A 22,644-nucleotide genomic window follows, 5' to 3' on the forward strand; every position below is an offset into this window, starting at 1 on the left:
ATTATTCTATAGTACTAGCCTTTGCAACTTGGTTGCACTGTCACTACAAGCATGATGAAAACCAGAAAACCAATGAAAAAACTCGTCTCCTTTTTCTTATACACAATGATTTAATTTGACTCTAAGTCGGCCATATTTTCTATCTAACGGTATAGATACATTGTGAATCTAATTATTCCTAACAAAATTGATTCAACCGTTAAAAGCTAAAACTTGTGCTAGTTTATAATTAGACATTTGTTTCATATGATGTTTTGGAATCTTGAACGGTAGAATCGTCGGATATCCATAGCGTTGAACTCCGGCGTTCACTGTTACAGTTTGCTCACTTGTAGCAGCTTATTTTAGCTTCCATGGTTAAGCCCAATGTTGAATGAAGCATAACTCAAATATATATTATGGGATTCACTATGGCCAATTTGGGTTACAACTTATAGTTTTGCCATTTTCCTCTCCCTCAGTCTCACACTATAATGGGTGTCAACATCTTGCTCACTTGATTTCCTAATTTTTGATTGGATATAATCATAAAGCAGGTAAATTATTCTTTTTTTTTTTTTTTCCCATTTCCACCGACATGATGCCCTGTGTTTATATGATACATAGCTATTGCCATTGGTCTCTGCTAGTACAAATTTACCGCTCAATGTTCCTTCAGTGAAAACCGACTTTAACTATGACACATGAAAGTATCCAATCACTTTTACTCCAACCGCTTTGACTGAACCAACCACTTCATCCGCTTAAACCGGTTCGGACATATTTTTAGACCAATACTTTTTGGTCTAATTTTGGAGTGAGCTGAGAGAGAGAGAGAGCGCGCGCTTGATGAGCCGAGTCTCCTCCCACCTGTTAGAGCTCTCCCTCTCGGCGCAACGCTTCCACCACCTCCTGAAGGCCTGCATCGCCGGCCGAGACCTCGCCTCCGGTCGCGCCCTCCACGGCCTCTACGTGAAGTCCGCCGTGCCCCCCTCCACCTACCTCTCCAACCACCTCGTGCTCCTTTACTCCAAATGCCGCCGACTCTCCCTCGCCCGCCGCTCGTTCGACGAAATTGCCCAGCCAAACGTCTTCTCCTACAACGCCCTCCTCGCCGCCTACGCCCGCGACTACCCCGCCGACGTCTCTCGCTGCCTCTTCCTTCAAATCCCCGCCCCCGACCTCGTCTCCTACAATACTCTCCTCTCGGCGTATGCCACCGAGGGCCGGGCTTCAGAGGCCCTCCAGCTCTTCTCCAACATGCGCCACCTGGGCTCCGACATGGATGGATTTACTCTTTCCTCTGTTATTTCTTCTCTCACCAATGGCGTCGACCAGTTGCACTGGCTCGCCATTTCCTCCGGTCTCGATTCTTACGTATCTGTTAACAATGCTCTGATCAGTGCATACAGTAAAGGTGGGAACTTGGATGAAGCCAAGCAGGTTTTCGAAGAAATGGGCTTTTCACGAGATGGAGTTTCCTGGAATTGTATGATAGTGGCTTATGGGCAACACAGGGAGGGGCCAAAAGCTCTCAACTTGTTCCAAGAAATGGTCAGGAGAGGCTTCGAGGTCGACATGTTCACTCTGGCGAGTGTGCTGACAGCGTTCACGAGTGTGAAAGATTTGTTGGGTGGCGAACAATTTCATGCTCAGCTGATTAAGAGCGCATTCGAGAGAAATTCACATGTGGGTAGTGGACTCATTGATCTGTATTCGAAGTGTGGCAGGATTCTTGATGCGAGGAAGGTGTTTGAAGAGGTAGATGAGCCTGACTTGGTTTTGTGGAATACAATGATATCAGGGTACTCTTTGAATGATGAATTTTCTGAGGAGGGTCTTAATTGCTTTCGAGAGATGCAGCGGTCTGGGTTTCGCCCTGATGATTGCAGCTTTGTGTGTGCCATCAGTGCTTGCTCGAACTTATCATCGCCGTCCCAAGGGAAGCAGATGCATGCATTAGCCATCAAGTCTGAGTTCCCAAACAACCAAATTTCAGTTAACAATGCATTGATTGCCATGTACTCGAAATGTGGTAACCTCAAAGATGCTCACAGACTGTTCAAGAGGATGCCTGAATGTAACACAGTCTCCTTCAATTCGATGATCGCTGGTTATGCTCAGCATGGACTAGGAAATGAGGCACTGGTTCTGTTCAAGGAGATGATTGACTCAAACTATGATCCCACAAGCATCACTTTTATTTCAGTACTCTCTGCATGTGCTCACACTGGAAGGGTTGAGGAAGGTCAGGACCATTTCAATTCAATGAATCAAAAGTATGGTATTGAACCAGGTGAAGAGCATTACTCGTGCATGATCGACCTTCTTGCCCGTGCTGGAAAATTTGAGGAAGTTGAGGAGCTTATCAGGACAATGCCTTTCGATCCAGGATCAATTGGATGGGCTGCATTGCTTGGTGCTTGTAGGACTCATGGAAATGTAGAGCTTGGAGCGAAGGCAGCGGAGATGCTCCTTCAGCTGGAGCCTTCAAATGCAGCTGCCTATGTGATGCTCTCAAACATGTATGCAAGCACAGGGAGATGGGATGAGGTTTCTACAGTTCGGAAACTTATGAAAGATCGAGGGGTTCGGAAGAAACCTGGTTGTAGTTGGATTGAAGTGGAGAAGAGGATTCATGTGTTTGTGGCTGATGATGTTTCACACCCGAGGATTAAGGAGATTTATGAGTTTTTGGAGGAGATGTCAAGGAAGATGAAGCAGGCTGGGTATGTACCAGATGTGAGATGGGCTTTGGCAAGGGACAATGTTATAGAAGGGGAAACAAGGTTGGGCCACCATAGTGAGAAGCTTGCTGTTGCATTTGGGTTAATCAGCACTGGAGAAGGAGTGCCAATACTGGTGGTGAAGAACCTTAGGATATGCGGGGATTGCCACAATGCAATCAAGTTCATTTCTGCAATAGTTGGGAGAGAAATTACTATCAGGGATGCGCATAGGTTTCATTGTTTCAGGGAAGGGAGTTGCTCTTGTGGAGACTACTGGTGAACGTATCTGACTCAAGGCAGGAAAGGGTCCTGCCATTTGGAATACCACTTCCTGCTGCTGTGGTAATGTGTATGTTGATCACAATACCTGGGTTCATAACTAGCATCTCCATGACAAGCTAATATATAAAGCAGCGTGCAAAGCTATTTTCCAGGGAGTCCAATGAATGTCATCCATCTTGAGTTAGCAGCCAATGCAGTAGATTTATCACCAATGCCCAAATATTCTGAGATCCCCTTTGTTCACAAATGGTTGCCACAGCTTCCATCTGACACAGGTTGCAGGTTGTAAAGAATTACCGATCATCAATCAAGAGGAGATATGAGTCACAGCATTCCACGAATTTCTTGATATGGCTTGCAGATATTCTGAAGAAAAATATTCTGTTTATTTAGTCCAATTAAGGAGGTATACTTAGGTTGGTCTTCTATTCAATTCACCTAATCTAAAAGACTTGAACATAACCATGAAGCTTCAATACAATTTTTTAGGACATCTCTCAGTTATTCCTTGGTTTCTGTCATTCACATTCAGCTTTTACCTGAAGATTACTTATTGGCTTCCAGGTTCTCTCATCCTTCAGTGACTTCATCCTAGGAATGGCTAGGTGAACCAGTAAAGAATGAGTACTTCATGGGCATTCTGCTACAATACGGCTTTCTATGGAGCAGACTTATGCAAGGTACCATCTGCCATGTGGCAATACTGAAGGCACTCAAGATCAACATCTGGGAATTTGTTAGGTGCTGACATATCTTTGTCTCTGCATAGTTCTCCTTCTCTGTGTAAACTACGGTCTCAAACAAGGTCAGTGGATGCTGGTAACTTAAAAAGACCTTGTTACCATCATTGGGCATTTTAGGTGCCACCCTGATGCCAATGCATTTCTGTGTCGTCAATATGTCATGTCTTGTTAGGACATCCACAAATGGTTCAAGCATGAGCAGCGCACACAGGATTAGAGGTTTCTGTGAACAGTTTGTAATGAACAGAAATGAAGGTTCAATATAATGGATGAGAATATGCAATTCTTTTCTATTGTTTTTATCTGAATAAAGATAAGAATCAGTCACCTGAATCTATTTGCGTGAAAATAACCCATTGAAATGCTGAAATTCTTATTTTTGCATCTCATTGATTTGATTTTTCATGAGAGATTATCTGGCTAACAGTTAATGTACCAGCCCCTATTCTTCAACATTAGATGGTGACCGTCAATCATGAGAGACCATTCAAATCCTTCCAAGTTCAAGTCATTTTTTAGATGTGAGTTAGTTTGCCTTAGTAATTTATAAAGGATGACTTGCATAGATTTAGAGTGTGATAGATGTGAGTTCCTCGGTAGGTTTATCACACATTTTTGTCTTCTTTTTTCCAATAGAGCATTTTTTGGTAAGAGAATACATTCTTTTGTATTTTTTTTTTTTTTGTACAAGGCACAAGAGATGGGCAGAGCAGCAGTCTTTCTTGCCAAATAACATTTCTTGATCCGCATAAAACAGCTATATATATATATATATATATATATATATATATATGCGTGTGTGTGTGGATGGAAAAAATTTTTTCTTAGTGTACTGGGGGGAAACCAAATTATTACTGCAACAACATACTCCTAACAAGTGCCGACTTCAAAAACCTTGGGGGCTAGCGCTGATTCTCAGCTTAGTCTAGAAACGGCATACAATAACATGTTACTCACAAGAATGAGTAAGAAGTCCTTCCATAAGAACTGAACAGTATTGGTGCTCCATTTCCTTGTTAACAAGTTATCACCAAGAAAGCCAACAAGACAGCTTCTTGAGAAAAGTAATCCCATGAATATATGCACCATGATCATTTTGGTACTGGCCAGCTAATCAAGGAGATCAAAGAGGTCTCAACTTTGGATTGGAGTAAAATCCTGTAAAAAATGAAGCATCAGATGGGAAGCCATGAATAAGGCCCGCACTTTAGAACCAAACTCTCCAAGTCAAACTATTGAAACATAAAGCAAGTATTAATTAATCTAAAGGTGATTTCCAACACCCTTGAGCCATAAGCCAAGAATACCGACCAGGGTATAGGCACTGTGACACAAAGTTGCAACGAGTCTGTGGAAGATTTTTGATACAGCTGCAAGTTTAATGTTCTTTCTCAAACACTCATAGTAAGAGTCAGAAAAATTTTAATTGCAGTCCATGCCTTGAAATGAGCTGCAACATGTTTGTTTTTCTCATGATTTATTAAATTAACAGAATAAATTTTCATAAGAGACTGGGTTACAACAATTCTTTTCATGTAATATAATTTCAAGCATGGAAGATAAGTACAAAGTTTCACCAGCATACCTATTGTTCAGCTGCTTTCTCACCATCTGCAGCATACGAAGGTCTCCATTTCCTATCATAAGGTCCAAATTTCTCTTGTTCAGATGGTGTCTGTGTATTCAACTTCTTATCAATGAGGTTCAGTAACTCTTGCAAGCCAATTCCCATCACCGCAGAAGTTTGCACACAATTGGGATTGTGGGATTCATTATGTATTGCAGGATCTGTCATCTTCCACTCTACTGGTGACTCGGCTTCTTGTTCATCAAGATCTTCCAGACCCTCTTCTGCGGACAGCTCAGAAGCCTTGTCATCTTCACCTATGGGCTCATCAGAAAATTCAGGTGCCATATCATCAACATTTTCCTGATTCTCTTCTTGTGACAACTCAGAGACCATGTCATCCTCATCTATAAGCTTGCCAGATGAGAACTCAGATGCCATATCATTCTCTACTGAAAATTCACCATCTTCTTCCTCTTCACCTTCCCCTAGACAATCATGTTGATCTAGAAATTCACCAGCTCCCATGTTTTTGTCCACAAGATCAATCTGACCAAGTTTCAAAATTCAGCAGATATCATATCTTAACTAAACATACGAGTATCTAATTTTCATTACAAGAGGTTCTTAACATCTGTGGCAAAGAATGTGTAAAGATAGTACTTTGTTCCAAACTTCAATCATATTCTGAATCTTTTCCTCTGACACTCCAATCTGTTGCAGTACTTGCAGTACGGTTGACCGCTGCTCATGAAGATTAGGTGCACTCGAATCTAAAACATGCTGCACACATACCCAAAAATAGCTGTTAAAATTTTCTTGTCCTCAATACATGGAAACATCTATTGACTTCACCCGAGAAAATAAGAGGACATGGGTATAGAACTGCAATAAGCTTCTATTATTTTCTGCAGATAATGTAGCTTACTAGTTCACCAACTATGCTCTGCTACCCTCACAGGACACTATCCATGACTACGAGGCATAATCAACAATTTATTCTATGAATTAATAGAAAAAGCTAACATGTAGTGAAGATATTAGAAAATAAATTAATGTGTGCAATTATCAGAGAATATGCACATATCAATCTGCTTTCAATTATCCTTAGACTTGTATATGCAAGTATGCATTTACCAAATGAATATATGACCACACCAGTAAGTGAAGTAGTCTTTGGGAGCCATTTGTACGCATGGACTGGATATTGCCATTGCCATCACATCACCTCCCTAGACCTAATCCTGTAAATCTTAACTGCAACGCAGATAAGATCCATACTCTGGAATGCAAATACCCAAGCATGTAACAACATGCTTGCTTACATTATCTGGACACAAACATGCGTGTAGGTGACTCTCCAAAGAGGATGATAAACATGGGATGTAGATGTGTGGATCTGTTATATCTTGACTATACTCCTGAGCAATTGTACTAAATTATACTCTCAAGCGGACAACTCGAACCATTCAATTTAACTAATGCTCCCAGAAAACTGAATTTCAATTCTTGTGCTGGATATACAAAAGCTTTGAAAGTAAATAACAAGCAATTCAATATATGACATGTTTAAGATCAACAAGAGAAAATAAAGCTGGTGACAATCCAGAGATCTACAACTTTGAGAGGACAGTTGTTCTAAAGATAAAGATTTCTTGCTTCTCAGCTATCCAGAAGATCAGTTCGATAACTAATCTGCATCAGGCACATGCAGCCACGATGAGAGCATATCCTAGTTCCATGTATATACATGCTTAAATAAAAATATGCCTACCTAAGTATCTGCAGTTCTGCCAGCTAAATAAAAAACATGCTTATCTTTGCATACACATTCTTGGCTATTAAACAAACACCTCATTCATTTACCAACAAAAAAGAAAAACAAACACCTCATTCTAGGACTGTAGAAAAGCCATGTACCCATTACTTATAACAGTTCTCACACTTGTTTTTCATCCAACCTTTTGTTTAGGGGAGCTTAAACTTAAAGATAAAAGAAAGGGAATGGAAAAAGATTAATTGAATCAAAGGAGACCAGCATTCCGTACCACTAATAAGTCTGCCTCGACAACTTCTTCCAGAGTTGCATGAAAGGCTTCAATCAACTGGAACAAAAAGGGAAAACAATAAAAAAGGGGAAAAAAAGTTATATATATCTGAAAAATAGTGAGCAGTCCAAGGCATAGATAAGAAAAGTGGCCCTATATAGGAGGCTCTTGTCACTATAGGGTCTGGAGAGGGTCAGATACATGCAACCTTCAACCTGCATGTGGAAATGTTGTTTCCATATTTTAAACCTTGTAACACCTAGGTCATAATGGAGCAACCTTATTGTTGCAACAAGGCTCACCCTCAAGTCCAAGGCATAGATGATGTTGCAAATATATTACCTGTACAGGCAAATCTGAGATAAAGCCTACAGTGTCACTAAGAAGTGCCTTCCTCCTGTTTAGCAATATGAGTACAATTTTTAGATCCCACAAGAACAATACAAGTCCACGGAGTAAATTTCTATACAGGAGTAAACAATAGCGAGCATGGCTTGTCTTAGCATTACCCTGACGGAAGTATTACACTTCTTAATCGAGGATCCACTGTCGCAAATAATCTGAGTAGAATAAGAGCACAAGTACCCATGCAAGAATAAGCAGTTACAAACTTCAAAATAGCATCATGTTGTTCATTGATACCAAAAGGAACAAAAGACCACATGTCAACATGAAGGTTTATAGAGAAATTGTTAGTTGTGGCAGAAATACCGATCATCACTGTACAGATCACTTTCTGAAAGAGCACTGACTAAGGTGGATTTACCCTGCAGAACATGTATTATATTAGTAAGTGCCTTTGGAGTATCTTTGCAATCAAAGATGTCTAGAAAACTTTGCACCACAACAGAAATCAAGTGCATTTTAATAACATTTTCCCACAAGATCAAAAGAAAGAGAAACTAAAGTTAGCAGCACATAGCATTGTTTTATATGCATGTAAGTTCTATGGATAGCAAAGTCCTATTGTAAAACCACTTACAGCATTTGTATATCCAACAACAGCAACAGTAGCTAGGCCCTGATCATATGAACTCCCATGCCTCTTCCGAGCAGAACGTTGCAAGGCTCGAGTTCGCCGAACCTCTTCAATTTGAGAAAGTAGACGATTTCGTTTTTCTTGAATTCTAAAATTATCGGATAGAACATAATTCTCCTAATAAAATTCTGAATATGACAAGATTGACATAAGAAAATAAAGTGTAAAACACCTCGTCTATCAATGAATATGAAATGTACCTCCGACGTTGAAGCTGAAGTTCGGTTTCTCCAGCACCACTTATGAAACCACGCCCCCCACTTCCTCTCCTGCAGGAAAAATCAGCATTAGAAGATATCAATTAGAAAGAATAGTTATAGAAAACTCTTTTCTAATAAACAAATACAGATGATTAGAGCTACATTCGAAGATTAATTCTTTTCATAAAAGGGTTGAGGAAAAAAAAAAATCTCTCCAATGTCTTCGCATACATGTCTGGGAATCCTTGCACCAATTTAATCATATGTGAGCAGTTCTTCCACACACACATCATTCAGAGGAAGTTCTGGTGCAAAGCCAAATGTTGATGGTTTTTCAGGTTCTGTCTACATAAAATATCGATGATCCCAAGTACATCCCACCAATAAGATGCTTTTACTCATTGAAGTGTAGAACTAGTTAGTTTGATGCATCATGTTCCATGAAATGAGTTGGTTAAATGCATGTTGTTCTGATAACTATCGAAGCATACTCCATTTCTCCGTTTATTTCAGCATCTTCAATACAAAAAGCACAATTCCATTTGCACATAGAAGCTAAGTGTGCTAAACATACCCTCGGGCACTAACAACCTCAGCTTCTCCACTTGCTCCAAAAACAAGGCGTCCACCAGCACCTCTAACACGTACAAGCCTTGTCTTCATGTACATGAGAGCTGCTAACTCGGACTATGAAATAAAATAGCATCAAAATGACCACAGGTTACTTTTCATCCATAACACAGTTGGAATATCCCATAGAGAATCATATTTCACACATTTGTACAAGTCAAGCAAACAATGTAGCCATAGAAAATCTAAACATGGAGAATGAGATGCAAAGAAATAAAGCAGTTCATAGACAGAGTAGTACCTGTAGTTTAGCTTCCTTTGTTTCAGCATGAGCATTGAATATCTGTATGATAAGGCCAACACGATCTAAAACTGGCTTCTTCCAAGCAATCTGTCATTAAAGTTAAGATAAGAGCAGTACAGTTGGTCTTGTGTTTAAAAGATGCAAACAATATAATCAATCTAATTTCAAGAATTCCCCAGTACAAGACAGGCAAAATAAGTGTGCTTATAACTTGCCTCCAAATTCCGCTGCTGAATCCCAGAAAGAATTGCATTAACAAAAACTGCATCTATTTCATTCTATCAAAACCACAAATAACAAGTGTCATTTTTTTTTTAAAAAAAAAGGATGCTCATACATAATGAAAAGATTTTGCATGCCTTCTCTAGAAAGAGATGGAATAGGTCTGCACAAATTTACTAATTAGAAAAAAAGGGTATGCATGAATAAGTTTAGATTCATTCTCAATCCATGGGGATTTCAGCAACATATTGGAAAAGGTAAAAAATGTAGCATTTAAAAAAAGATGGATGAAGAAGAGAGTACCTCTGACTCCAATGCATTTAGTTGGCATTTGATATTTTCAACAGTCCCTGGTCCAAAATATGTGTCTGCAACAAGCACAATGAAGATCCTGTCAATTAAATCATGTCAAAATAATTGTCTTAAAAATATAAATATTTGGCTAATGGCCAACGTTTCTAATGTATTTTGAATAGAAATTACCATAAAATGACAGTAACCATTGTGGTCAGCAATGACTGAACTATATCAATATCAAGGAGCACGCCATCCTATAACTATGTCCTAAATTCCTAATGATTCCCTGAATTTACCAGTACATACAAGTTGCTTATATATGATACATAATTTTGTAGAAACCTAATTCCTGAAGTAACTTGACAAGGCAATATACCGAGCAAAAATGTACAACAATAATTAATATCAAATTGAACTATAGTAATGCTCTCTACTTGTCGTTTTGGTTTTTGGGGGCTTTCTTTTTTTCAGATTATTAAGTATAATGTCCATATTGTTTTAGTTCACAGGACTATTAATTAAAAGTTTCCACATGCAATGGAATTTTGATGGATTATCCACCTTTTACATCAAACAAAAAGTATCCATGCACAAAGCTTTCACAATCACCAAACTGTCTTATAGTCAGTTTTCTGCACAATAATATTTCATCATACGTCCTATTTATTTCTGTTGCGGCCAATCGCCTCATCGTCCGATCGCCGGGGAACGCGCACCTGCAAAAACGAGAAGTCCACACTGACCGGAGGCGGCTCCGGCGGGGACCCTCCGACGGTCAAGTCAGAGAGGTGACTGGGCAACAGTGAAATAAAGATAGAGAGCTCGATCGAGGGAGAGGGAGAGGGAGGGAGAGAGGAGCGAGCCTGTGATTTTTGGAGTCGAGAAGTGGGGGGAGCGGATCCCTTGCACTGTTGCCTTCCCCGATTTATATAGTGGAGCACGGTATGGCGCCGTTATTAATGGCGCAGACAAGTGAGGAATTGTCAACTCACTGTAGAACGTCAGAGTCGCCGTGAAAGTGTCACGTCGCCGTGGGGCTGTCAAATCACCAGGGTTGACAACGCCCTCAGCGAGACAGTGCCTCCAGATGGCCGCGCCGCATGTTGCTGTCAGAACTGACAAGATCTGGCGGCTGTACGGCGATCAGAGGAGTCGACCGACCCTAGGTCGGTAGCCAGCTGAGTGGCGTCGGGCTCCACCGTTGGTCGGCGAGTTTTGCGTGAGTCGGCCATCAGACCTCCGATTCAGTCGGTCGGGAAAGGGGCGCCCGACATATCCTCAGTCGGTCGTGAGCCGATGGTTGGCCGGTGATGGCGTCAGTCGGTCGGTCGGCCGGTCCCTCCGATCGTGAGTTGGTCGGTCGGTCCCTCCGGCCATCGGTCGGTCGGTCGGTGGGTATTCCCCAACAGTTGCCCCCCTCCACTCCTGAGTCGGACGGTGAGATGGCCGATGCTTTCACTCGGGCAGCAACCCTGGGCGAACAGGAGTGGATTCGTTGTATGCCAGATTCCGACCGTACCGCGGGTTGATCCGATGTGAGGCGTCTCATAAATACCAAGCGATTTGGACGTCTAGTCGGTGTCAGATGTCACGTCGGCGTCAGGTGTCAGACGTCGCGTCCTGTCGTCGTCAGACGTCGCGTCGGTGTCAGGAGATCGGGTGCCGGACGATACGGTGTCAGACGACCGGATATCCGGCGCCGATCGTGGGAGCGCGGGGCGCTGTCAGGCGTCCCATCGGGAACGCGAATCGGCGCGGGCGCATAAATGCGGGACCGCGTCCCCGCGTGCCGCGTGTCGAAGGTGGTTGGCCGGCGCCCCCCGCATTTAATACGGGCGGTGCGGCCGTCCTGGGATGGGGCGCGCCGAACCCTCAGGCCACCCGGAAGCCGCCACGTGTCGCACATCCATGGAGCTTCGGTCGGCGCGGAGTCATCTCGGCTGTCGGACGGCCCTATATATATAGGGCCATCCGGACTCGAGACTTTACTATTGCCATTTTGCTGCCGAAACTCTGTCCGGGCGATTTCTCAGTCGTCGCGGGCAGAGCTTTCCTGCTTCCAGAAGAGTTCTTCCGGTTCGTCGTCTCCCCTTCGTCCTCCTCTTCTTCTTCTTTGTTCGGTTCCGGTATAATGGCCGGGAATCCGACTCGGGGAGCTCGGTCGGAAAATCCGACTGACGACTCCCGGTCGACTCCGGAAGTTGAGGTTTCCTCGCTTTCGGGGCCGAATGTTGATCGGCTTCGGGAGCAATATTGCATTTCGGAGCAGTTCCAACTATCCGCCCCAGGGGCCGGCGGTCGGGTTAACGGCCCTCCGCCCGGCCAGCTGGCACTGTACGTCGAGGACCTTCGTGCGGGTCTTCGGCTCCCGATTCCGGAGTTCGTCCGGAATCTTCTGAACTATTACGGACTCTGTCCGGCGCAACTAGCGCCGAACTCCGTCCGTCTCATCATCAGTTTTGCGTTGTTGTGTCAGCTTTTGCCGACCAACCCTCGCATTTCTCTCTTCCGGGCCTTCTTTGTGCTCCGACCCCACCCTAAAGCCCGAGGGTGGTGGCTCTTCAACCCCCGGAAGGGCCTTTCCTTCATCACTGGTCTTCCATCGTCCATCCATGGGTGGAAGAACCAGTTTTTCTTTGTTTCTTCTCCATCTTCTTGGGGCTTTCCTTCCCACTGGGGCGTGCCCCGAACCGAAGCTAATGACAACAGCCGGGTGGAAGCGGACGACCGGGAGGACTTCCACCGACTAAAAGATATGTCGGTCCCGAAGCAGAGGGAGCTTGTTACCGAACAAGCTCTCTATGACGCCGGCTTAAGCTTGGTCCCTCGACTAGGTATCGCCCGATCTCCCGGTCTCCTTTTCATCCGGCCCTTAGTCCGGTTCTTTAATTAACACCTTTGTCGGTATCGCAGGGACACCTCCAAGAATGCGGCCGACAGACGCGGAGATTCGGCAATTCGCGACAAGAAAGAGGCCAGCATCGGGGGCCGGACCTTCGCGCCCTCCGAAGAGGCCTGCTCCAGCGGCGCCGATCGTCGAAGCGTCGGTGACCGACCAGTCAGAGCCCGTCATCGCGCTCGCGGCTCCAGCGGCGCGTACGGAGGAGAGGCCGGTTGAAGAAGCGGCCGAAGGAACGTCAGCAGCATCACCGGAAGCGGTGGAGCCGGGTGTCGTTCGAGAAACCGAACATCATCCGGCGGCGTCTGTGGCCGCAGCGGGGGGTGCTGGTTCTACTTCGAGCATCCCCTCGCTGCCGGTTCCGTTGGTCGGGGCGGCCGATCGAGGGAAAGCCCCGATGGACCCCACGGACGAGACAAGGTCGGGGAGCCGCTCTGTGCCTCCCAGCGCACAGTTCCCCGAAGGGGCGTCGGCGTTGGCCGACCACAACCTGGCGAGGAGGTTGTGCCAAGGGATCCTACTTCCGGCCAACGTGGAGTCGCTGAGGTCTCGGCAAGTGACCGAGATGTTGTCCAAGTTTTACCCGACCATGGTCGAGGTAAGTTTTGTATCACCTTCTTTTTCCTTAGAAATTTTTCTCATTATGTGATCCTGACGAAGCATTTGCAACGGCAGCTGATCTACACAATGTCGGAGCTCGAGGCCGGGTACCGGAGGTTCGGTAACGTCCGGGCCGCCTATAAGGAGAGGTCGGCGGCGGCCGAAGCCGAGAAGGCAATGTTGGTCGACCACCTACAACAGTCGGCCGACCGGGAGGCCAAGTTGGTAGACGAGGTCTCCCGGCTCGGGTCCGAGCTAAGGTCGGCCAAGAAGGAGGCCAGACACAAGGGCCGGGCCGTGCGTCGTCTTCGGCACGAACGGGACGGCGTTGCCGCCGAACTCCAAGGCGAGCGCGAGCAGCTTCGGGTCAGCCTGGAGAAGCTCGCCAAGGCTGAGGAGGAGCTTTCGATCGCCCAAGCCGACGCCGACATAGCAAAGGCGGAGGCAGAGTCGGCGAAGGAGTCACTCGGCCAGGCGGAAGAAGAGGCAAGGTCGGCGAAGGAGTCGGCCGGCCGGACGGTGGAAGACTTTCGAGCCTCCGACCAGTATCGGGAGGAGATGCTCGAGTCGGGTTTCGCCTCGTACCGGGTGGGGTACGAGGACGGTCGGGATGCGGTCCAGGCCTTGCACCCGGAGCTGGACCTCAGCAGGGTCGTCCCGCCGTTTGCCGAGGAGCAAGCCACCGAGGAGATGGCCGACTATCCATCGGGAGGCGTCGTCGTAGCGGATGAAGCCGTCCCGAAGGAAGTGGCGCCGACCGCCAGCCTGCCGCCGACCGATCGTCCCGCTTCAGCCGTCGACCCAGCGCCACTCGTGGCCGACACATCGGTCATTCCCGATTTACCTTCGGTCGAGGAGATCGACTCTGAAGGTTGATCGGGCGTTGCCTTTGCCTTAGTCTTTTCTATTTCGGCATATTTGTAATCGGGCTTCGACCCGACTTTGTAAACTTTCTTTTAACTTTGAATGAAAGCTTTTTTCACATCTTCCTTCGTCTGTTTCTTTCATGTGTTGTTGAATGTCCTCACGAGTCGCTAACTTATGTAAGTCGCTAACCCCCATAGGTCGGTTAGGATATTCGGCATCTCGTGCCAGTACGAAGGTAGAATGGGTCCCAACTTTGGATCGGACCCTGATAGTCAAGGTCGTCAGTCGGGCGCGTCTGTTGAGTCGGGAGCCGACCGACCGTGATAGAGGTTCGGTAGTCGGGCCTCCACTGACGCGTTTAGTCGAATATCGTCCGGCGCATTGTTGGGGGAACGACAACAAGTCGGATCCCGATGTTCTCGCGTCGGATATTCATGCTGTGTCTTTCGATATACGGTGGTAAGCCGAATATCGTCCGGCCGGCCGTGGCTCGGTCGGCAGGTCGTAGATGCGACTAAGGTCGCGTCGTGCGATAGACGGTGGTAAGCCGAATATCCTTCGACCGACCGTAGCCTGGTCGGGAGTCGCGGCGTCAGTCGCGTAGGCATTTTGCCTCTCTTTGGTCGGGGCCCGATCGGCTTGTTAGCCGATGATTTGGCCCGAAAGTCCGACCGTAGAAGGAGTGTTAACCCCCGTCAACGTAGATGCATCGGTCCTCGCAAGAGTCCGATGTGTCGTCGAAGGTCGAAGGAGTGTAACTCCCGTCCATAGGGGTACATCGGTCCTTGTAAGGGTCCGATGTATCGTCGATCATCGAAGGAGTGTCAACTCCCGTTCATGTAGATAAGTCGGTCCTCGCAAGGGTCCGATGGGTCACCGGCGATAAGGTCGTCGGTTCTAGGTGGACACTAAGTCCACGTTGATACGTCGGGGCTTAGCCTTGGTGAGCACCGATCATTAGTCGAAGAGTTAAAACTCCGAGTTTTCAAACTGAATTTGTATTCCGACTGAACAATTACAAAGTTCACGGGTAGTACAACTTCAAGTTGTCGGCGTTCCAAGTTCGGGGAATGAGTTTCCCTTCAAGGGTCTCCAGTCGGTAAGCTCTCGGGCCATAAGTGTCTGCTACTTTATAGGGTCCTTCCCAATTTGGAGCCAACTTCCCTTGGTCCAAGGGCTTCGAGACTTCCGCCTTCCTCAAGATCAAGTCGCCAGGCCTGAAGAGCTTCGGTCTGACCTTGGCGTTGTAATACCGAGCGACCCTCTGTCGGTACGAAGCCATGCGAATTTGAGCCTCGTCTCGCAGCTCGGGGAGGAGGTCTAGGTCGGCCCTCCGTCTCTCGGAGTTGCCCAGCTCTTGATAGCGCTCGACTCTTGAAGATGGCAGTCCAATCTCGAGCGGGATCATGGCCGCCGTTCCATAGGCCAGACTGAAAGGCGACTCCCCGGTTGGAACGCGGGGGTCGTTCGGTAAGCCCACAGAACGGAGCCTAGCTCGTCGACCCAGAGACCTTTGGCTTCGTTTAGTCGGGTCTTGAGTCCGTGGAGCAAGGTCCGGTTGGTCACCTCGACCTCGCCGTTGGACTGTGGGTGCCCGACTGAAGTCAGTCGGTGCTTGATGTGGAACCTGGCGCAGAAGTCTCTGAAGTCCTGGTTGTCGAATTGCCGTCCATTGTCGGTGATGATCGTATGCGGCAACCCGAACCTGAAGATGATGGACTTCTGGATAAAGTCCTCCATCTTCCGCTCGGTAATCTGCGCCAGGGGCTCGGCCTCGACCCACTTGGTGAAGTAGTCGATGGCGACGACTATGAACTTCCTCTGATCCGACGCTGGTGGAAAAGGACCGAGAATATCGACCCCCCACTGGGCGAAGGGCCATGGAGCGACAATAGGAGCAATTTGGCTGGCCGGTTGGTGTTGAATATTGGCGTACTTTTGACATGGTTCGCACCTCCGGACCAACTCGGCCGCATCCTTCTTCATAGTAGGCCAGTAGTAGCCCTGTCGCAAGACCTTGTAGGCCAGGGACTTGCCCCCCAAGTGGTTCCCGCAAATTCCTTCGTGAACCTCTCGGAGAGCGTAGTCGGCGTCGGTCGGTCCCAAGCACCTAAGCAGGGGAAGGAAGAACGACCTCTTGTAGAGTCGGCCATCCATGATGACATATTGAAAGGCCGACCATCGGAATCGCTTGGCCTCCGCGGGATCCTCGGGACCGATCCCGTCGGTCAGATACCGAACGATCGGGTCCATCCAGCTTGGTTCGGCGGTTAGCTGCTGTACTTCTTCGACCCGATCGATGCTCGGCTGCCCGAGGTTCTCCACGAACGTCTGACCCAAGGAATCGTAAGCCGAAGTCGCCAGCCTGGAAAGTGCGTCGGCACGGGCGTTCTCCGACCTAGGAATGTGGAAAATTTCAAAATACCTGAGGCGTGCCACGAGGTCCTTCACTTTCTGAAGGTACTTGACCATGGTCGGGTCCCGCGCCTCGAATTCACCCTTGACCTGCCCCACGATCAGCTGAGAGTCGGAGAATGCTCGGAGGTTGTCGACGCCCAGTTCTTTCGCCATCCTCAAGCCGGCGAGGAGTGCCTCGTATTCGGCTTGGTTGTTGGAGGCCTTGAAGTCGAACCGGAGGGCGTACTCGGTGACCACCCCATCCGAATTCGTGAGCAGGAGCCCGGCCCCGCTTCCCTGAGCGTTTGAGGCTCCGTCAATGTGGAGTACCCAGGTGGAGATCGGGTCTGGCTCAGAGACCGCATCTCGTCCCGGGTCTTCAGCTCCCGACCCATGGTCGGTCGTCGGGCATTCGGCGATGAAGTCGGCCAAGACCTGAGCTTTCAGGGCAGGCCTTGGTCGGTATTGAATGTCGAACTCGCTGAGCTTCATCGCCCACTTCGCGAGTCGTCCAGATGTGTCGGGTCGGTGCAATATCGTCCTCAGGGGTTGGTTGGTGAGCACCACTATGGCGTGGGCCTGGAAGTATGGACGGAGTCGTTGCGCGGAGACGGTCAGGGCGAAAATCATCTTTTCCGTCCCCGAATATCTGGCCTCAGCGCCGTGGAGCACCTTGCTGGTGTAGTAGATAGGCTGATGGGTTCGGCACTCGTTTTCTCGGACGAGCACCGAACCGATCGCCTCGGAAGATGTGGCCAAGTAGAGATACAAGGTTTCCCCGACTTGCGGCTTTACGAGCAGCGGCGGGGAAGCCAAGTACTTCTTCAGGTCTTCGAAGGCCTGTTGGCACTCATCCGACCAAGAAAAACCATTTGCGTGGCGCAAAGTCTTGAAAAACGGGAGGCACCTTTCAGCTGATCGAGAAATGAATCGGCTGAGAGCGACGATTTTTCCGTTCAGCTGTTGGACCTCCTTCTTGGTGTTCGGATGACGCATGTCGAGGATCGCCTTTATTTTCTCAGGGTTGGCCTCAATCCCTCTCTGAAAAACGAGGAATCCGAGGAACTTCCCTGAGGTCACCCCAAAAGCGCACTTGGTCGGGTTGAGCTTCATTCGGTGTCGTCGAAGGGTGCGGAAGGTCTCCTCGAGATCCTGAACATGGTCCGGGATCTGCGCGCTCTTCACCAGCATGTCGTCCACGTATACCTCCATGTTGCGCCCGATCTGGTCTTTGAAGACCTTATTGACAAGTCGCTGGTAGGTGGCGCCGGCGTTCTTCAGTCCGAAGGGCATCACCCGATAACAGTAGAGGCCCTTGGGAGTCACGAACGCGGTATGCTCCTCGTCTTCAGGCGCCATCCGGATCTGGTTGTATCCGGCGAAGGCGTCCATGAAGCTGAGCAGTCGGAATCCGGACGTCGCGTCTACCAGCTGGTCGATCTTGGGAAGTGGGAAGCTATCCTTTGGGCAGGCTCGGTTGAGGTCGGTGTAGTTGATGCAGATCCTCCACTTTCCGTTGGCTTTTTTGACCATGACAACATTGGCAAGCCAATCGGGATAGGTGGATTCTCGGATGAAGCCTGCTTCGAGTAGCTTGTCCACTTCTTCGTCGATGGCCCTCTGCCTCTCTGGAGCGAAGGACCTTTTCTTCTGCCTCACCGGCCTCATCGTTGGGTCGATGTTGAGTCGGTGGGTTATGGTTTCTGGGGGGATGCCCGACATATCTGCTGCTGACCAAGCAAATATGTCGGCATTAGCCGTCAGCAGCTCCGTCAGTCGGCGTCGTTCTGGGTCGGGCAGTTGGGACCCGACCCAAACTTTCCTGTCAGGATTTTTTTCTATCGGGATCGCCTCGAGCTGCTCGGCTGGCGAACCTCGCTCTTCCTCCTCCCGTTGGTCCAGCTTGTCGATTGTCAGGGAGCCCTTCGACTCGTCGTTTTGAGCGGAGATCTGGAAGCACCGTCGGGCGAGCTGTTGATCCCCGCGCATCTCCCCGATTCCGTTTTTGGTCGGAAACCGAACAAGGAGATGGTACGTCGAGACGATCGCCTTGAGGGCGTTCAGTCCGGGTCGTCCAAGGATGGCGTTGTAGGCCGAAGGAACTTGGACGACCGCGAAAGTTAGGTGGACCGTGCTTTGCCGTGGTTCGGTGCCGGCCGTCACAGGCAGGATAATTTCTCCCTCTGTCGTGACGGTGTCTCCGGCAAAGCCGATCAAGGGCATGGAGACCCTCTTAAGTCGGTTAGTTGACAGCTGCATCCGGGAGAAGGTCGAGTAAAACAAAACGTTTGTAGAACTTCCATTATCAACAAAAATTCGTTTTACATCATAATTTGCTATTGTCGCCGACACAACAACAGCATCGTCGTGGGGAGTTTGGATGCCCCGAACGTCGTCCTCCGTAAAGGTGATTACGTCGTCCAGGCGTGGCTTTTTCGTCGGCTCCCCTCCCGCAGGCGTCCCCGGGCCCAGCCGTTTGGAGATCATGTTGATGACTCCGGCCGTCGGCTGATTGGTCGTCGCTTCTTCAGTCGGCTGGGGTCGTCGATCGGCAACTGGTTGGGTCGGCGGACCCTTCCGAAATTTGCCGAGATACCCCCGGCGGATGAGAGCTTCGATCTCATCCTTCAGCTGGATGCACTGCTCGGTATTGTGGCCGTGGCCTCGATGAAATCGGCAGTACTTTTGACGGTCGAGGCCTTTTGCCTTCAGAGGCGGAGGCCGTCGCAGGTATTCTTCCCCCTCGATCTCCATTAAAATCTGTGTACGAGGAGCGGAGAGAGGAGTGTAGGAGTCATACCTGGGGCGTGCCGGCCTCGGAGTCTGTTGCCGGGGTGACTTTTGGATTCGTCGGGGTGGCGAGACCCGACTATCGGTCGGGGGCCTGCTGGGTTCGGCGGGCTCCCGACCTTTCCTCCGCTTCTCTTTCGGGCCTCTGGGCTCGGCCAAGCGTCGGTCGGACGCTCCTTCGTCCGCGCGCATGTACTTGTATGCGCGCTCCAGTAGCTCGGCATACGTCCGGGGGAGTGTCTTGTCTAGAGAGTAGGTGAATCGGGACGCCCTCAGGCCCCGCTTCATGGCTGAGATAGCCATGTCCTCGTTGAGGTCCCGGACCTCAAGCGTGGCCGTGTTGAATCGCGCCATGAAGTGCCGGAGCGTCTCATTTTCCCCCTGTTTGAGGGAGAAAAGGCTGTCCGACGTTCGCGGCGGCTTTCGGCTGGTGCTGAAGTGGGCCACGAACGAGTGCTCGAGCTGCCCGAAGGAGTGGATACTCCCCGATCGAAGACCAGAGTACCAGGCCCTGGCAGCCTTGCGGAGTGTGGCGGGGAAGCCGATGCAAAAAAGAGCATCGGTTGCCCCTTGAATCGTCATGAGAGCTTTATAGCTCTCCAGATGGTCGATTGGATCGGTGGAGCCATCGTATGACTCCACGTGCGGCATCTTGAACCGACTGGGAATCGGTTCGTCGAGGACTAGTCGGGAGAGAGGTTGGGCGGTCTGAAAGTCGACGTCATTCGAAGACTTCTGGCCGTCCATCTGCAACTGGGCGAGTCGGCGGTCGATTTCCTCGAATCGGCGCTCGTAGTCGTCCGCTCGTCGATGCTGGGAGACCCCGGGAGTGGAGTCTCCAGAAGATTCTGAGAGGGAGGCCGACGGCGTGCGCGGTCGTTTCTCCTTCCTTGCCCGTTCCAGCGGGGAAGGAGAGGGCTGCTGGGACCGTCGGTCATCACGCCAGGGCCGCTCCTCTTCTCCGTGGGAGCGCTGTTGAGGGCGCTCGCGCGGAGGCGACAGGGATCGGCGCGGTCGTCGGCGGCTGCTCCTGGAGGGCATCGGACGGGCCGCCGGTTGTTGCTGGAGGCTCTTGACTGTGTCCGTCAGTACAGTCATCTGCCGTACGATGGCTGCGATCTGCGCCTCCGTGGTCACCGCGGGGTGTAAAGAGCTGGGCTCCGCCGCCGACGGTTGCGGGGAGGCCTCTTCCCGACGGGAAGAGCGCCTTGCCGATCCGGTGATCTTCGATCGCTGGGCTCTTGTCTTTGTCATCGTGTTCCCCTACCTGACGCGTCAATCTGTTGCGGCCAATCGCCTCATCGTCCGATCGCCGGGGAACGCGCACCTACAAAAACGAGAAGTCCACACTGACCGGAGGCGGCTCCGGCGGGGACCCTCCGACGGTCAAGTCAGAGAGGTGACTGGGCAACAGTGAAATGAAGACAGAGAGCTCGATCGAGGGAGAGGGAGGGAGAGAGGAGCGAGCCTGTGATTTTTGGAATCGAGAAGTGGGGGGAGCGGATCCCTTGCACTGTTGCCTTCCCCGATTTATATAGTGGAGCACGGTATGGTGCCGTTATTAATGGCGCAGACAAGTGAGGAATTGTCAACTCACTGTAGAACGTCAGAGTCACCGTGAAAGTGTCACGTCGCCGTGGGGCTGTCAAATCACCAGGGTTGACAACGCCCTCAGCGAGACTGCCTCCAGATGGCCGTGCCGCATGTTGCTGTCAGAACTGACAAGATCTGGCTGCTGTACGGCGATCAGAGGAGTCGACCGACCCTAGGTCGGTAGCCAGCTGAGTGGCGTCGGGCTCCACCGTTGGTCGGCGAGTTTTGCGTGAGTCGGCCATCAGACCTCCGGGTTCAGTCGGTCGGGAAAGGGGCGCCCGACATATCCTCAGTCGGTCGTGAGCCGATGGTTGGCCGGTGATGGCGTCAGTCGGTCGGTCGTCCGGTCCCTCCGATCGTGAGTCGGTCGGTCGGTCCCTCCGGCCATCGGTCGGTCGGTCGGTGGGTATTCCCCAACAATTTCTTTATCTGATCCAGATATCACCATCTTGAATCACCCACAGTATAAACCCTTTCCTTGCATCATACTTTACATCAAGAAGTTGACCTGGACCTTCTACTATTTATGTTCTAAATCAATTTTTACGGGGTGAAGACCCAATTAGCTGAACTTTACTTCAGCTCCCAAAATTTAATAACATCTAAAATTATCAACACTCTCAGTGTAAGAAATTCCCATCTGAAGGATAAAAAATTCCCATTAATTCTGAAGGATACAACGCAACCATCATAAGATTCCTCCGCATTGTCTTATCCACGATTTCCAAAGCATTTTACCCATATCGTAGCATTTGATATCCCAAAAGTGTTTGATGCTTGAAACGTATCCTTCATTTCGACTACTTTCAAGGTATTTGTCCTTACTCTCAGCAAAAGCTTTTCCGATCAAATTAAAATTGGTAAATTTAAGAGCTTTAATAAGAAAATATAGAGGAAAACCCAACCTGCGTGTGCTCTGAGTCCCTTGGCACCCGGGTTCTGCACGACGAGATGGGGCGGTAGTTCTTTGGACAAGAAATCCTCCGCGTAGAACCCATCCCGCGGCTCCTCGAGGGAGTTGGCGAGGTTGAGAGCCTCCGAGAGCTTCCACTGGAGGACGGAGTCCGGGCGGAGGCGGGGCTGGACTACAAGCAGCCTCGGCGGCCGCGTGGGGTCCCTCCCGAACACGAACACGCCGCCCAACACATCGTCCTCCTCCTTCGCCCGTCCCTCCTCTTCCCCCCCTCTCCGCTTCCGCCGGGAGGAGAAGGGAGAGCAGAGGCGAGGGATCGGTGGAGAGCCACGGACGAGGTCCCGAAGGCACGGAGAAGAAAGAGGAGCAGAAGAAGAAGAAGAAGAAGAAGAAGGAGAGAGAGAGGAGGGCGAAGAGAAGGAGGGAAGGGTTTGAGGGAGAGATCGGAGAGGCGTTCGGAAGCGAGAGATAGCTCGCAGCATCGCTGCTCAACGAAGAGCCGCCGCCGCCGCCGCTTTGGGGTTCGAATTCGATATCGAGGGGGATCCACGGCGAGGGGAGGTGATGAAAGCGGATTAAACCCGTTAATATCCTCACACCGGATC

General features: G+C 49.4%; 2 protein-coding genes across 4 annotated transcripts; one reads left to right on the forward strand and one right to left on the reverse strand.

Annotated features, from left to right (window-relative positions):
* The first annotated feature begins 602 nt into the window (after positions 1–602).
* LOC105058189 (pentatricopeptide repeat-containing protein At3g49710) lies at positions 603–4,066 on the forward strand. 2 transcript variants are annotated; one of them, XM_029268401.2, is made up of 2 exons: positions 603–3,406; positions 3,555–4,066. In XM_029268401.2, the coding sequence occupies exon 1, from the start codon at positions 829–831 to the stop codon at positions 2,986–2,988; it is 2,160 nt and encodes a 719-aa protein (XP_029124234.1). In that variant the 5' UTR covers positions 603–828; the 3' UTR covers positions 2,989–3,406; positions 3,555–4,066. The 2 variants fall into 2 exon arrangements, with proteins under 2 accessions (XP_029124234.1, XP_019710625.1); XM_019855066.3 differs by having other exon boundaries at positions 603–3,396.
* Positions 4,067–4,566: 500 nt separating this feature from the next.
* Positions 4,567–22,579, reverse strand: LOC105058191 (GTP-binding protein At3g49725, chloroplastic). Of its 2 annotated transcripts, none has more exons than XM_010941041.4 (14): positions 22,032–22,579; positions 9,987–10,051; positions 9,677–9,739; positions 9,459–9,548; positions 9,162–9,274; positions 8,588–8,656; positions 8,331–8,475; positions 8,060–8,115; positions 7,858–7,908; positions 7,691–7,745; positions 7,349–7,405; positions 5,964–6,083; positions 5,319–5,849; positions 4,567–4,891 (listed from the first exon to the last, which is right to left on the reverse strand). In XM_010941041.4, the coding sequence occupies exons 1-13, from the start codon at positions 22,519–22,521 to the stop codon at positions 5,319–5,321; spliced, it is 1,905 nt and encodes a 634-aa protein (XP_010939343.1). In that variant the 5' UTR covers positions 22,522–22,579; the 3' UTR covers positions 4,567–4,891. The 2 variants fall into 2 exon arrangements, with proteins under 2 accessions (XP_010939343.1, XP_073105424.1); XM_073249323.1 differs by having other exon boundaries at positions 4,818–5,103.
* Between the last annotated feature and the right edge of the window lie 65 nt (positions 22,580–22,644).

The sequence above is a fragment of the Elaeis guineensis genome, chromosome 15, assembly GCF_000442705.2.
Source record: "Elaeis guineensis isolate ETL-2024a chromosome 15, EG11, whole genome shotgun sequence".
In the NCBI taxonomy this organism is placed as follows: Eukaryota; Viridiplantae; Streptophyta; class Magnoliopsida; order Arecales; family Arecaceae; genus Elaeis; species Elaeis guineensis.